Source organism: Lissotriton vulgaris, chromosome 4_1 (genome assembly GCF_964263255.1).
Source record: "Lissotriton vulgaris chromosome 4_1, aLisVul1.2, whole genome shotgun sequence".
NCBI lineage: Eukaryota > Metazoa > Chordata > Amphibia > Caudata > Salamandridae > Lissotriton > Lissotriton vulgaris.
Genome location: NC_141691.1, coordinates 1066015581 through 1066031768, shown reverse-complemented (window position 1 = coordinate 1066031768; position 16188 = coordinate 1066015581). Strand labels below are relative to the sequence as shown.

Here is a 16188-nt window from a genome sequence, read left to right as displayed (position 1 = left end):
CACCATTCCAACAACTACATAGACTGAAGGCCAGTGCTTACCTTGAGCCAGTGTTTGCTGGTGGGGGTGACGCAGCCCCTTTTTTTTGGATACTGGCAATAACATTCCTCCACCGGCTATTGACCGCCAGCAAGAGCCAGAAAAACAAAAATCGCGGAGGCAGAGAAAGACTGAGGAACCAGCAAGAATGAGATAAAGATGAAGTAGGCGTCGGTCTGGTGGTGAATTTAAGAGGCATAATGTGGATTTTAGACTACCAGCCCTGGTATGCAGTGTGTGACATTTAAAAGCACCGGACGTGTGCTTCTCAGCAGAGCTTCTGGAGTCGGCACTCATTCTATTACAAATTAAGTTCTGCAAAAGCCCAACTAATTTTTAAAACCTCCGTGGAATACATCAGACAACTAATGTCAGCCAGGCTAAAATAAAATAAAATCAGAATGACAACCAAAGTTGTGGAGAAAGAAAAGTTTTTCTAAATACCTCTTTAATATTATAATAAATACAACAACTCAAAGTTGACTTTTAATTTCAAACTGGGCTCTCAAATGTTATTGATACGTTATGCGTTTCCAGCCGATAATAATGTTTTCTGACAGTAAAGAAGCAATATCACTTTGTTCGATGATTGGACGTCAAGAAAGTGGTGGACATAAAGCGTTCATGAAGTTTCTGGGTTGCACCATTCCATCCTGGCGATCCCTGGGGAGAAAAGAAAGGTCATAATCAATTTGACTGTTGTGAAGGTTTCATGAAACGGTAATATAGCAAAGAAGGAAACAAGCACACCTGATAATGCGAACTGGGTAATGGAGATCCTCAATAAATGAGGGTAAATTAAGCTATCCTCATCATATAACTTTATTTCGATCACAAAGATCTTAAAAGTACACAGCACAAGAAGGGAAGAATACAAAATATGTAAAAGAAATGTTCATAATTTTTTTTAAAGACTTGGGTGCCATAAAATGATTTAAAAAGCAGGGATGGTGAAAACAATTAAAATGTACAATGTATCATACAATTAATCTATCACAAACATATGACTGCATATTGTGTGCTCTGACTCGCCCTGGAGGCAAATGAGCGTCTTACCGGCCACTCTATGGAGCTAAATTCAATTGTTCATGGAAGCTTTTAAACCGCCATTTTGAAGTAGCCGTGAAGAGAAAATAAGGTACTTTGGGCCCGATGTAGGTAATCCCCATTTACCGACTCTAGAATACCGAATTTTACCGATTCGGTATTCTGGATTCGGTAAATGAGATGCAGCTAAAAAATCGGTATTTATTACCGAATCGGTAGGATTCGGTAATTACCCAATCGGTATTTACCGCTTAGGTAATTGCCATTGATTCCTATGGGCCTTGAGGCCCATAGGAATCAATGTCAATTGCCGAATCGGTAAATACCGATTCGGTAAAAATACCGAATTGTCAAGGGGAACAGGGTGTCACTTTGAAACCCCGTTGCACCCCTGATTTTGGCTTGTGTGCCATGTGACACACATACATGCCCTTAGGGCATGTATGTGTGGCACATGGCACAGGTGTACATGCACAGATGTGCATGTACACAGGAATTCGTTATTTACCATGCAATAGTATTACATGGTAAATAACGAATCGTTAATGGCCTGTGTCACTGTTTGAAGTGCCACCTACATCTGGATTTACCGATTCGGTAAATTTACTGATTCAGTATTTTACAGAATCTGTAAATTTACCGAATTGGTAAATATACCGATTCTGTAAATATAAGGCCACCTACATGTCAAATCCCAAATACCGGTTGGTAACGGCCGAAATCGGCCGTTACCGACCGGTATCTGGCGACCTACATCTGGGCCTTTGCATCCATTCCTGCATCACTAACAATGACCTACAATAAGCAATCTAGAATGCTTCTTTGTTTGATATTGTCTGCCGGTGTTTTGACAAATTGTGATATTCTTCACTTGAAGACCCCTTTGATACATGAGAAACTATAGTAGTGCAACATTTTGAAATAAGTATTGGCAAAACCAATTATCCTTGCATTGGCTGCCAATCTTTAGCATTGCCAATGTTTGTGGATCTTTTTATAAAACGAAGTGTTTGTGTGTGAGTGCCTATTAGGCAAGAGCAGACCATGTGCCTCATGTGCCTCATGCTGCGGTGAGTGGAACAAAAATGTGAATGACACACGGACAAAGTGGATGAAGAGAGTTGGCTTAAAGACCTTTAAGTGTATATATAGGTTTGTTAAAATAAAAAGGTCTTCTCTAATGTCAGAACTAAGAATATATCTCACAGTACCGCTTTTTCAGTAAACTCAAAGATGAGAGTTTACGATATAACAAGATAATCTGGTTTCAAAATTAGGCAGACTCAAAGTGTCAGAATCCTGAAGAAGTTGTGCGACAGGAGCTTCATGTCACCAATACAAGCACCTTTGCTTTGGTTATGTTGTGAAGAAAGGGGCAGTCAATAGAAAAGCTAGTTTACAGTGACTGAAAGTCCAGGAGGCAGTAAGGAAAGGTGCTGCCTACAAAGAGTTCAGTAGTTAGGACCCTCCCATGAAGAAGCGATCTCCCCAGCCCTGGTGTTGTGCAGTGTGCTAACACAATAGACCCACACTGCTATGCACGTTAAAAAAGGCTGCTATACAGCAAGAAGCATTTGCAATGTAATCGGTCTTGCCTTTGGGACCTTACATGTATTTAGCTATGCAGCACATTAGCCTGGGTGCTGAAACATCTACTGTTCTTTAACATAGAGGGAAAGTAAGCACCAAACTGCGTGACTCGCGAGGTATGGGAACACATGGAGAGAAATATTGCCTTTCAGCTGGAAATGGTATAGTCCCATGGGCGTCCGCAGGGGGGGGGGCAAGAAGGGGCGCTTGCCCCCCCCCCCCCCCTGGAGCGACCCTCCTTGCCCCCCCTGTGGACGCCCATGAAAACCGTGACTTCAAGACGGGGTTCTCAATCTCTTTCCTCTCCTTTCTTTTATTTGCTTCCCTGTGAAATGGATCCAAAAAAGAAAGACGCTTTTGCTGGAAATGTCATATTTTTCTGACATTTTAATTCCAAAGTGCAGTATTGGGAATAAAAGGCTAAACATATATAAATAACTAAATAAAGTAAGACAGAGTGGTAGCAAACTGGCCAAACTGATTTTATTCACACTGAAACACATTAGCGCCACTTTTACAGAGTTTGCCAGTGAAGCGCTATTTTTTGTTTTCTTGTCTTTGTTTTCCCTGGACTTGGAACTAGTGGACCAATCCTGGAGGTACTGCAATGTGTGGATTGGAAAACAAAATGTGTGCTGCGGCTCTGCGTCCAGGGATGTGGTCTTTTTACCATACTGCTTACGTTTTGTAAGGATATAAGCAATGGTCATTGAAATGGTTCCATTCAGGGCCCCGTAGTCGTGTCCTTAACTTTTCAGGAAAAAGCACTCACTGATTTCTGAATAGTGAGTGCAAAGGCATTAAGGTAACCATGTTGTTCCTGTTTTCATTTCCAGTGGTTTGCTAAATTTTGCATTCTCTATAAGTGTTTGCTTTTTCCAACATGTTGTTACTTTTTTTTTTGTAGGCCGCATATTGTTCTTGTCTAGTGCGTAATTTAAATTGAGCCGCATCCAGGTGTTTATAGCGGGCAACAATTGGGTGGTAGTTGAAGACAGTGGGAGTTTTTCTCAGTGAGGCAGTACGGTGTTCAGTGGGAGAGAGGATGTGGCACTATGGTCAGAGCTGCTGAATTTGGAACTGGGAACCAGGTTTAGCCTCAATAACCAGTCCACCAGACCACTCTCCTGCAAGAGCACAATCACATGCTAGACCTTATAAGGCTTCGCAACACCTTAGAAGTCCTGGTGTCTTCGTACCAGCAGGTGGACCCTAGCATGGCAAGTGTAGGTTAACCTTCAAGGCTTGTCCATCACTATCCATACTGAAGTTCACCTCCAGTCTTGCTGGCAGGCCTATGAAGCAGCACACCCTAGAGCAACAGTGACCCTGGCACTGAGGTCACAGGACCCTTGAGAAGGGCCAGCTCTAGGGCGGTGCAACCAGTGTGACTGCACTGGGTGCTGACTTTAGGTGGAGGCATCATGTTTGCAAGTATATTATGGTTTTAAAAACGCTTGCTGCCTCCTTCCTGGCCTTCAGCAATTTTAGGCAACAATAAAAATGTCATTATGACTCTAGAGATTAATGTTCTTCCTAGAGAGAGATCAGAATGTTGTCTAGTGGAAGGTTTGACTCATGGAAAGGTAGCTCAGAGGGTTAATGTACCGGCTGCAAAAAACATGCGCCATAAGGATCACAAAGTGCACATAATGTAAATAGGTCAGTGGGTTACTGCTTTTGTCAGAGATCCTTTTGTTACTTGCAGTTAATAAGTCAAAATCCTAACTTAGAACAGTGAGCTATTAACTGTCATCTAAGAGCTGCATACAACTGCAAGGTATAAATTAAAGCGTTATGTGTCCCCCCCCCAACCTCCACCCCAGTCTTTGATTATCCTAATGTCCCAAAAAGTGTTCTTTTGGACAGAAATCAATTCTGATTATTAAAGAGAACCCCCAACCATGGTATTACGTTTTATATTCCGGGTATTGTGTTTCTCCAGACCAATCACTATAAAACTATTCGGGCTACTAGTATGGCTGTCATGCGACTCCGACACCTTGCAGTCCTTAGTCTTATGTAACATTTTCTATACAGTGATTTACACACATATTGATTGTCTCTGTGTAATGCGTGTGGTGTAAAGTGCTCGGACACCCTACAATGGTATGAGTGGCGCTGCAAATCAAGTTAAATGTATCTGAGAGAGAGTGGTCATGGAAACTTGGGGGGCACAGTTAAAGGGTGGTAGTGTGGGAATCCATGGCAGAGTTGGTCATTGGGGGGCACTAACAAACATTAATGCACAGGACACCACCAGTGCTATGGCTGGCCCTGCCCTTGAGGCCAGTCTGCCTCACCCATAGGTGCCTCCATTGACCTTGTTTCAGCAGTAGTAGCTGCTACTCACCAGGGATTGGCAATGCAGGATTTGCACGCACACCAAACTAAGTTCGCAAACTTACAGTCACCCGGCTTCATTCACAAGCACTTTTAACATGTGCTGCCTGCTGTGGGGCCACTGGAATTAATTATGCAGCAAAGGATGACAACATTATGCCGTAGTGTTGACTAAATTATGCATTAAAAGAAAGGCTGCAGCGTAATGCAGTATATGTTCAGATATTTAATTATTTTGACGTGTGTACACATGCTGACAGTCTCTGGAAATATTTTGCCTTAATAGTACCAGTGTAACATACAAACGCAGCAGTGAGAAAGGTGATCAGTCAACCTTTACAATAGGCCATCCACTCCGCAGCAACACAAGTCACATTTTATATTAACTTTTGATTTGTTTGAGCTACAAACAATTTATTAGTTTAAATGGTCAGATCATGCAGCAGTTCTTGCTATATGAGGCAAATATGGCAGAGTGATAATTTTAGAGAAAAACTAGGATATTTTGCCCTTCATGTTTGAACTGCTGTTGTGGAAAAAGGGAGAAGTGCTGATGACAGAAACTCCATGGCTCGGAGACAAATGGCTTGTGTTTCCACATTTTATCGTATTTGGTACATTCTGTGATTAGAAGCATATCCCACTTTGTGAATATATTTTAATGTCAATAACTCTTTATAACCTGAAATAATCATGTGTATCCATTGGTTGATTAAACTGGGCAGTGTAATGCCAAACAAATACTAAAAATTGGGATGTCTGCGCATTCTGGCCACACCTCTGACTACACCCACAGATCCAATCCTTGGGTTATTCCCTTCCCTTTTATTCTCCGCCCACTGTTCCCCTACTTTTTTTCCCCCACTTCGACCACTGTGTAAGACTCAGCATCCCTGGACCTGTGATGTGGCGCAGCTGCGGGCGCCGCATGTGCCACACATTTACGGTGCCTGGCTTCTGCATAAGGGAGCTGGCCATTATTGTATCCCTAAACGTGCGCACAATGTCAATTTGACATTGACTACACGTAGAGGGACTCTAAGTTTCTTTTAAAATATATAGCTAACATTTGGACCTATACATTTTATTTTGTATAAATTAATTGAATGTGTGTAAAATTTAGCAATGCCCGGGGAATTCTAATAAAGGGAGCACCCATTGGCGAATCACTAGCGTGTGTGATTGATGCATAATTTGTTACTAACTTTGATGTTGTGCTTTAACTTTGGATAAAAGTTTCATGAATTCTAGCACCAAGAAGCCAATATTGGTAAATATGTGTGCTACAAATAACTCTAACATACAATGTGCATACAGTATATTTAATCTGGTGCTTTAATCATAGGCTGTTTTAAAGTATTCTGTTAAAAATCGGATCGTGCTGAAGACAGCCTTGATTGGTGTTGGATCGAGGACCCAGAAGTCTGCACACCTAGCAGACAGAGATAAATCACCTTGTCAGACATTTTTGCGTTTTACCTACAGGTGGTGTTTGTTGGCCTGTGGCAGGTTCAGTCACATGTCCTGGATTTCTGGCATTTAATTGAGTCTATCCTGGTTCTGAGCCCCAGTGTTTCTTGTGCCCCACCTGGCACACATCATGTCGGAGGATGGTGATGACGTTAACATTTTGCCCCCCCCTGGAAAAATGTCTGCGGACGCCCATGTATAGTCCAAAGCTCTTTTTTTTAATATAGAATCAGGGCCTTCGGTTGTCATATCACTGAAAATACAAGATTTGAAAAAAATATTAATGTCTACGGGTGCTCGAGGAAGACAATTTCTATGGACTGGAATCTAGAAAATGCTAAAGTGATTCTGGTATTTTACTAACCTCTGCTGGTCGTTTTCTATCAAGAAAGTTAAATAGAGGCAGTTGCCAGAATTTCTTTCAAAAGAAAGTCCCTGAGCATAAAACAATTCTGGTATTTTACTGACCTCTACTGGTCATTTTCTATCAAGACAGTTAAATAGAGGCAGTTGAACAGAAAAAAGTCCCTAAGCGGAAGCAGACAAGTACTAGGGCTGGTCTCCAGAGCCCACAAAGTATATACACATATAAGTATATACTAAAGTATATTCAAGAGGTCTCAAATGCTCAACCTAAAAATCAGGGCCACAGGGGTCAACCAGTTACCAGACCGTACAGATGCATTGTTCATTAAAAATATAGAGTACAGTGTACAGAGTGGCCCAAAACCTATTTACTGTATTCTCCCACCAGTACTGGATTTCTGTAAACAGGCCTTTAAATCTTGTTCTTATCTTGTCATATTTGCTGTGCATTCAAAGACAGAGGTCAGGTGTCAGCCTCTGTCTTCCATGGAACTTGGCATTTAGTTTTTTTGCCTCTGACTTCAAAGTGAGAGGATTTATGTGACAATTACGCTGATTTTTAGGGTTGTACTTGACAAAGGCTAGACAATGTTATTTTTTTCTAGCACAAAATTTAAATGTCTGTAACTGAATTGTGAAGATATTTAAGAATATATCAGAATTAGAAACGCGCAAATGAAGCACATCTTTGTGTAATTCTGAAGTGTGATGGAAACAAATATTTTGAATATGATCGAAACAAATGAATACACTAACTGATAAAATGTTCACACATTATCGTTTGTCGGCTGAATATTTTTTATCAGGAAAACTGCATGCCTGTGCAAATGCAATGTTCATTTTAATTTAGCATACTCCACTTTACTCCACTCCCCTCTACTCTACTCTGCACCAGTCCACCTTACTTTGTGTCACTCCACTCCCCGGTAGCTTGTTTCCTTCCCAGTGTAAGAATTGGCTTTTGTAGTTTGGTTTGCCCTGTTCCCATCATGCACTGGGACAGGAACAGACTAATTTGCATACAGCCAGGTTCTGAAACTGGGATGGTGCAGTGAGCTAAAAAACGGTGTTGGATCTAGCCCTGATCTCTTGACTGGGTGAGAGTATTCTGTTTAATTCAGAGACTCTGTCCCTCACCACCCCTTGTTGTAAATATTTTTGTCCACCCTAAGCGTGGAAGGGTATACTCAGATGTGAGTCCCTTGCTCATTGCACCATCAGGATTCAAGCAAGCCGGGCCGAAGACGGCTGAAATGCCAGAAACCGGTCCCCGGTAGCTTGTTTCCTTCCCAGTGTAAGAATTGGCTTTTGTAGTTTGGTTTGCCCTGTTCCCATCATGCACTGGGACAGGAACAGACTAATTTGCATACAGCCAGGTTCTGAAACTGGGATGGTGCAGTGAGCTAAAAAACGGTGTTGGATCTAGCCCTGATCTCTTGACTGGGTGAGAGTATTCTGTTTAATTCAGAGACTCTGTCCCTCACCACCCCTTGTTGTAAATATTTTTGTCCACCCTAAGCGTGGAAGGGTATACTCAGATGTGAGTCCCTTGCTCATTGCACCATCAGGATTCAAGCAAGCCGGGCCGAAGACGGCTGAAATGCCAGAAACCGGTCCCCGGTAGCTTGTTTCCTTCCCAGTGTAAGAATTGGCTTTTGTAGTTTGGTTTGCCCTGTTCCCATCATGCACTGGGACAGGAACAGACTAATTTGCATACAGCCAGGTTCTGAAACTGGGATGGTGCAGTGAGCTAAAAAACGGTGTTGGATCTAGCCCTGATCTCTTGACTGGGTGAGAGTATTCTGTTTAATTCAGAGACTCTGTCCCTCACCACCCCTTGTTGTAAATATTTTTGTCCACCCTAAGCGTGGAAGGGTATACTCAGATGTGAGTCCCTTGCTCATTGCACCATCAGGATTCAAGCAAGCCGGGCCGAAGACGGCTGAAATGCCAGAAACCGGTCCCCGGTAGCTTGTTTCCTTCCCAGTGTAAGAATTGGCTTTTGTAGTTTGGTTTGCCCTGTTCCCATCATGCACTGGGACAGGAACAGACTAATTTGCATACAGCCAGGTTCTGAAACTGGGATGGTGCAGTGAGCTAAAAAACGGTGTTGGATCTAGCCCTGATCTCTTGACTGGGTGAGAGTATTCTGTTTAATTCAGAGACTCTGTCCCTCACCACCCCTTGTTGTAAATACTCCACTCCAACCTGCACCCCTGAACTCTATCCCACCTCACTCTACGCCTCTCTACACCACTCTGCTCTTTGCCAATTCACTCTACCCCACTCTACTCTACTATGCACCACTGCACTCTACACCACTCCATTCTGTGCCACACCACTCTATGTCACTTTACTCTACCACACTGCTCTCTATGCCAGTGGACCCTATAACAATGCATTTTACTTTGTACCACTCCACTCTACGTCAACGCACTCGATGCCAATCCACTCTACATCACTCTAATCTACGCCACTCTACTCTACACCTCGGCACCACACCATGCACCTCTCCACTGTACTCTGAAGCATTCTTCTCAATAAACGAATGAGAGTGATTGGCGCTATAGAGACGGAACCGCTGCAGGAGAGGTAGTCATTGCAGATATTTCTAATATCTCAAAATCCTGAGAGAAAAGCCACGTTTTCAATGCCTTTCTAAAGGTAAATAGTGAAGGAGTGTGTGAGAAGTTGGCCTGATATGTGATGTTTCCAATTCTGGAACCACCTTGTATCAGTCCAAACAATCCCTTATGGTGTCTGGTTGTAAGTCAACCTTATTAGACAAGCTATCCCAGTGATAGCATGGACTAAGCAGCCTTAAAGGCTAAACTCAAGAGGTCATGTTAAGCGAGCTGTTTTACCAATCACAATCCGGTAATACCAAATGAAAGGACACCACACAAGTATATATTATAAAAATATATGTATTTATTACTAGAATAATCCCCAGTACTCTTTATGAGCAAAGGGGCACAAGCGTTAAAACAAAAGCACAGTTAAACATATGAAAGTTGCACAATTATGGAAGATTTCGGGTGGCCACTCAAACCATATATTAAGAAAGTGGTATATGAGATACCAATCGAACAGTGGTTAGGCCTGGGGCCCAGGGAATCGCTGGGAGCAGTCGGGAGTAGCAATGCTGAAGTCGGGAAAAGCCTGCGTGATTCGGGAGCAGCGCTTAAAGCACCTGCATGCACCAATGCAAAGTCAATGGTGCGTAAAAGTTATAAAGATACTGTTTAAGGAGACTTCCGCTTAACCCAGAAGAACGAAATTTAAGACACATACACTAGAGGTGTGTACCAGTGTGGGAACACCGGCGTTGTTGAGTTACCTCACCCACAGGAAGCGGGTGCATAGGGTCGAAGGTGTCGGGTTTCGTCACGCAGGTTGTTGGAGCTTGAAGCTGAAGATGCTGCAGGCGATGTGAAGGAGAAGTGTCCGGTGTGATCCAAGGGTGGATCGGAGTTGTAGAGTACCTGAAAGCAGAGGGGACAGAGTCTGGGTCACTCAGCAGTGACCAGGGTGGAACCAGGACGGAACCAGGCAATGTCGGGCGCAATCAGGTGGTTGTCGAGGAGCTTCTCTCCACTGCCACATGGGCTCTAGGGCATCTGCGATGTCCAGGAGCGGGTCACGAGCTGTCCCACAAAGGCTCTCGCCGTCGACGCTATCTGCTTCAGGATTGGAGCAAACAACACTTGGCAAGAGCAATCCACGCAGGACTGGAAGATTGCTTCTCACTCGGACCAGGAGGGTCAGAGTGGGTGCTCCTTTTCAGAGGAGCGGGTGCAAGTCTGGAGCAACCAGAATCACAAAGTAGATTTCGTAGTTCGTCGGCACAGCGGCCACAAGCCAACGGGCAAGTGACCAGGCCAACGCGTTGAGCCAAAAGAAGCAGAAGGGCCCCACGCAGCACTCGGAGAGTGTAGAAGGGTGAGCTTCGGTGCAAAAGTGCTCAGGGCTGGGGCTTCTCAAACCCCGCTGTACAGCTTCGAGGGTCACTCGTGGGCTGCACGGTCAGCGTCTCGTGGTTTCTTCAAGATGGCAGGCCCCACGCTTCCTGTCGCCTCCACGGGTCTCAGCTCTGCAGGGACTGTGGATCGGGCTGTTAGAAGGCAGGCACGCTTAGTCTTGTTGGTCTCTGTTGCTCGAGTTCCGGCAGGAACTGCAACAAAGCAAACGTTGAGGTGCTGGATGGTGCCTGTTTGCACAGGGTGGTCACTCCTTGACCACAAGGGAGATTCTTCAGTCTTCTACGTCGAGTAGGATGTCGAAGGGTCCAGAGTTTCATTTCTTATGTTTCATCAGGATAATCTGAGTGCGTTGGCACTGCTCCCATTCTTATACCAATCTAGAGGGCTGGATTACCTGCTAGGTCCCCTCTTATGGGTGGGACCCAGGAAGGGGGTGGTTACACCCCTTTCCCTTTGTCCAGGTCGCGCTGGGACTGGGGCTGGTGTGCCCCAGAACCGGTTTGACCGGATTATGCAAGGGGAAGCCTTGTGCTCCCCAGGCAGTGTCTGGTTTCTTTCAAACCTCCCTGCTACAATCCACTATCTCCAGTCTGGGGTGGTGTGACACCTCCCTGTGACAGGAAACCCTTTGTCCAGGCCTCCTTGGCTGAGTTTCGGTCAGCTGCAGGAGGTCAGACTCGTGTCTGTGGCAGAAGCATCCATTTTGTGGTGCTGAGGCTCCTTTTAAAATCAACCGCGTTTTAGCAAAGTAGCATGTTGTCTCCCTCTAGAGGGGTGGAATGCTATCCCCGTCGACAGGACTGTCGAGGGGATAGTATTCCAAATCGTACGACACCTTACACGACATGTTTTGATAAAGCCAAACCAAAGTTAACATACAACCGCGAGGATTATAATGCACTTAATAGTATATGGTATGGCATTATACCGGAACAGCTTAGGGAATTGGTCCCGTCAGCTGCAGACAGGCTCAGCTCATGCTAGAGCACCATCTCACATAAAACCAAGCACTCTGCCTCCAGGATTGTTAAGGCCTGCCATAGGAGTGACTTATTGGTATATATGTGTACAGATAGGTTTAGATATAGGCATACTATATCTAAGCAAGAGGTGATTACACCACCTTGCCCCAGCTGAGTGATCAGCCAGCTGTGTCAATTTTAGATAGCCAGTCAGGGGTGGCAAAAGTTATGCTGCAGCCCCTGGTAGGCCTTGGATGCATCTATGCCCTGGGCACCTATAGTGCTCTGTACAGGGGCTGATAAGGTGGCCCAAGCCAATCTAGTTATGCACCTAGGGTACATGGAATCCATTTTACAGAGAGAGCAGATAGTCTGGGGCCCTGATTTGCAGGCAACCAGGCCAACTAAGTCGAAAACCAGCTAAACACAAGGCAAAAAATCTGGGGTAACTATAGTCAGGTAGCCACCTTCCTACAGAGTGGCTTTAAGTTCCAAAGGTAGGCTATTCCAGGTCAAAGCTGTGGTCCTGCGAATGTTCTGCCCCCCCACAGCGGTTGTCCCCCTGAAGGGGACTTCAAGCCTAAACGTAGCGACCTCCCTGGGGTATACAATTTGAGCTTTTACTTGAACCAGGCTGGCCCTGGTCCCTACGACGATTTGTAGGCCAGGCAAAGTGCCTTGAACCGAACACGTTGTTTGACTGAGAGCACTGAAGTTGCCTGATTCAAACTTAGGAATTTTAAAGAGAAAACGAGCAACCATATTCCGCAAAGTCTGAAGCTTCTTCAGAGATCCTGATAAAAGATTAAGATATAGGCTATTACAATAATCGACCCTCGAAAGTACCAGTGCAATGATTACTGTCTTTAAAAGCTCAGATGGCAAGAATCTTTAAATTTTATTACTAGCCTCAGGGAGCAGAATGAGGCAGACGTGACTTTATTCACTTGGGGCAGGATGTATGAACACATTTTCCCATAGACACAGAATGGGCAAAACTGTTTGATACATCTGGCTCTTGATCTTTAAGCTTCAGTTCTTTATCCAGCAAAAAAAACAGGTTTTTAACCTTATTTGCTTGTTCTGGGAGAGGGCCCAACTCAGGAGGCCACCATTCCAGAGTCCAAAATGATGGATTGTTGTCAAAAAGGATATCCTCCGTTTTCGCAGCGTTTAGCTTAAGACAGTTCTTGTCCATCCAATTACTTACTTCACTCATGCAAGTTCTAAATGCACGGCCAGAGTTGTTTTCATGTTTCGCCAGAGACTCCTCCATTTGAGTATCATCTGAGTATGAGGCTAGAGAGAAGCCAGATTTTTTGATAAGTGTGGCCAACGGTTAATGTCAGGCTCAGTGCAGAGCCCTGTGGGATTCCGCAGGGCAGAGAGAAGGGCCTGGATGTAAGTTTGCCCAACACAACTATTTGTTGCCTGTTAGCTAGAAGGGATTGGTGGAGACCCCGAGCTGTACACTCTATTGCCTCACTTCTGCATACGATCAACCAGAATGTCATGGTTGACCGTATCAAACGCCATGGAGAGGTCCAACAGAATCAAAGCTGCAGTGCCTCTCCTTTCGAGTGTTTCACGGATTTCCTCGGTGGCTACCACCAAGGCAGATTCAGTGCTATGGTTTTTCCTGAACCCATATTGGATATCATCCAACAGACAGTTTTCTGTGATATGCTCCGATCGCTGTTCGTTCATTTCTTTCTCTGAAAGCTTAGCGGCATAGAGAAGTCTGGAAATAGGGTGATAATTATTCAGATCCAGTGCATTAAGGTTTTCCTTTGTAAGAAGAGGCAGAACAGAGGCAGATTTCCAATGCGCAGGGGAAAGCACCCTCCATGAACATTATTTTAAAAACTTGCCCCGGATGTTGTGCCACTTTTGCTGGAATCATTTGCATTATGTTTGGATGACAAGGGTCTTATGGAGCACCAGATTTGATTAATGGAATTAACTTCATAATTTGTTCTTCAGAGGGTACTTTAAAAGTTGAGAATCTAGCTTGGCCTGTTACTACATTCAAGCTTTGCCTCTCGCTGTACAAGTGCCCTGCCTGCGGAGAAATTGTTAAAGATATTTGCTATTTTCTCTTGAAAAAAACTGCCAAGGGCAGCACAAAACATTTGTTTGGTTACTGATGGGTTGGAAGTAGCTGGTACTACCAATTTTTTTATGACTTGAAAGAGGGTTTTATTTGCGTCGCATGCTGATTATAACTGCTCAGAGTAATAAAAAGCTTTAGCAGCTAGAATAGCTAGTTTGGTTTTGTAGATTGTTCTTTCTTCAGACTCATAGTTTTTCCTCCACTTCTGTTCTTTCCTATGACAGTCACGTCTTGATGTCTTAAGGGTCTCATTATACCATGGCTGGGAGATTTTCTTTGTTGTGGTTTTTAGATTAACCGGGGCTAAGATGAACAATGTCCAGAGTGAAAAGTTTTCCACACTCTCCTCCAAGTTATCAGCTGATTGCCAAGGTGTGGTTGTAAGGATGGCTTTCAGTTCGGCTGGCTGAATTTTATGCCATGCTTTACTTGGGGTTTGCTGCACTACATGTCTATCCAATGGAGCCTTCTGACTCTTTAGCTGCCAATTAACTGCCCAGTGGTCAGACCATGTAAGAAGAAGGGATTGTAGTATGTTAATAGATGGATGATTGGGGGAAAAAATCTGGCATATGTCCAGCCCTATGCGTGGGACCTCTGGAAATTAAGGATATTCCAAGCCCATTCATAGTGTTGATCAGCCTTGTGGAGTCCGAATGAGTCTCATTTTCTAAATGGAAATTAAAATGACCCCGCACTGAGAAGTTAAAACTGGAGGATGGATGATTCAAGAAGCGTGCTAAGCTTATCCACAAAGACGCATCTAAGTCCCGGTGGGTGGTAAATGAACAGGCCCTTAAAGGGCTGCGTGTTAGACAGTTTCACCGAAAATGCTAGGGCCTCAAAACCAGGAGATGTTGAGGGCTCAGAAGTGGCTTTAAAATGGTTCCGATAAAAAACAACCAGCCCACCTCCCTTTTTCGTTTGTATGTCAATCCAATAGACAGCGTATCCTGAGGGCGAGCAGCAATCATTTCTGGGCTTGAATTTGCATCTGCTCATGTTTCGATTACAAACACAATATCTGCGCGCTGCGCTTGAACTAAATCGGAAAACTCTAAATGGTGGTTGACTAGGGGCCCCGTATTTAAAAGCATACATGTGATATCCGTGTATGTTAGGCCAGCGTTTTTTATGCTCTGCTGATCAGGTATCTCACTTTGAACTAAGCTCCTTGCCGGTTTAAATCTCGAGCCTCAGGGGTAGGAGTGATTAGGTAGAGAGTAGTGGGGTGTGGCCAAGGAGGAAGCATTAGGCCTAATGTGCGGGGAGCCCTTACCTCGGGGTCTTAATGCTAGTAGGGCACTGATCTAGCTGATTTCTGATCAATTTGCTGCTACTGCGCTTTTTCACAAAATCGTTTTTAAATTGATTTCATTGTGCCGCACACTGTTTGGGGGACTTGCTACTTACCATGATCCCAACAGCCTTCCCCGCAGCCGATTAGGAGCTGACGCGGGATGCTGAAAGGGTAAGCTGCCATCTTGGGTGAGGCGCCGGGTTGCGGACCAGTTGCTTCTTCTGCCCCGCCCTCGCTGGTATTTATTGCCGCATTTTCTAGTTCCTCCTCGATTTGCTACTAGATTGCCCTGAGGCGGAAAGCCGGGGTATTTAGGCTACTGATCTCGCTGATTTCTGATCAATTTGCTGCTACTGCGCTTTTGCACAAAACCGTTTTTAAATTGATTTTATAGTGTTGCACACTGTTTGGGGGACTTGCTACTTACCTTGATCCCAACAGCCTTCTCCGCAGCCGATTAGGAGCTGACGCGGGAAGCTGAAAGGGTAAGCCGCCATCTTGGGTGAGGCGCTGGGTTGTGGACCAGTTGTTTCTTCCGCCCTGCCCTCTTCCTGTACTTATGGCGGGCATTTCCCGTCCACGCAGCGGGCGGGCGCAGCATGCCCGTCTGCGCCCGTCCGCGCCCAAACGGGCCCTGGGGCCATATCCCCTGGCCTAATTTCTAATCTGCCTCAGAGACTTTTTTACAGGTCTGACCAATTGCATGCATATAGGCACCATCATAACGCAGACTGCTCCACTTTCGATCTGACTATTAAACTTTGAGTCTTGTTTAGGCTGGTCACTTTTGTTGGAAGCCCCTCAGCTGTGCCGTAGCTGCACACCTAAAACGCAGGTTGTTTCCAAAACTTCATATAATTTTCTCAGTTTGAACTGTCGTTCAGTACCCAAGCACAGACGTGAGATCTTTGATCTCCTAAAGGAGGAGCAACCTGATGCTCTATTTGTCACTGAGTCACGGCTTCACGACGGCTC

At 44.7% G+C, this 16188-nt stretch overlaps 1 protein-coding gene across 1 annotated transcript in view; it reads right to left on the bottom strand.

Annotated features, from left to right (window-relative positions):
• Positions 1-453: 453 nt before the first annotated feature.
• ROPN1L (rhophilin associated tail protein 1 like) overlaps positions 454-16188 on the bottom strand; it is a 245683-nt gene continuing 229948 nt past the window's right edge. The window contains exon 5 of the mRNA XM_086965295.1: positions 454-702. Within this exon, the coding sequence (XP_086821421.1) occupies positions 636-702 (67 nt within the window). The 3' untranslated portion in view covers positions 454-635. The remainder of the gene's footprint in view (positions 703-16188) is intronic.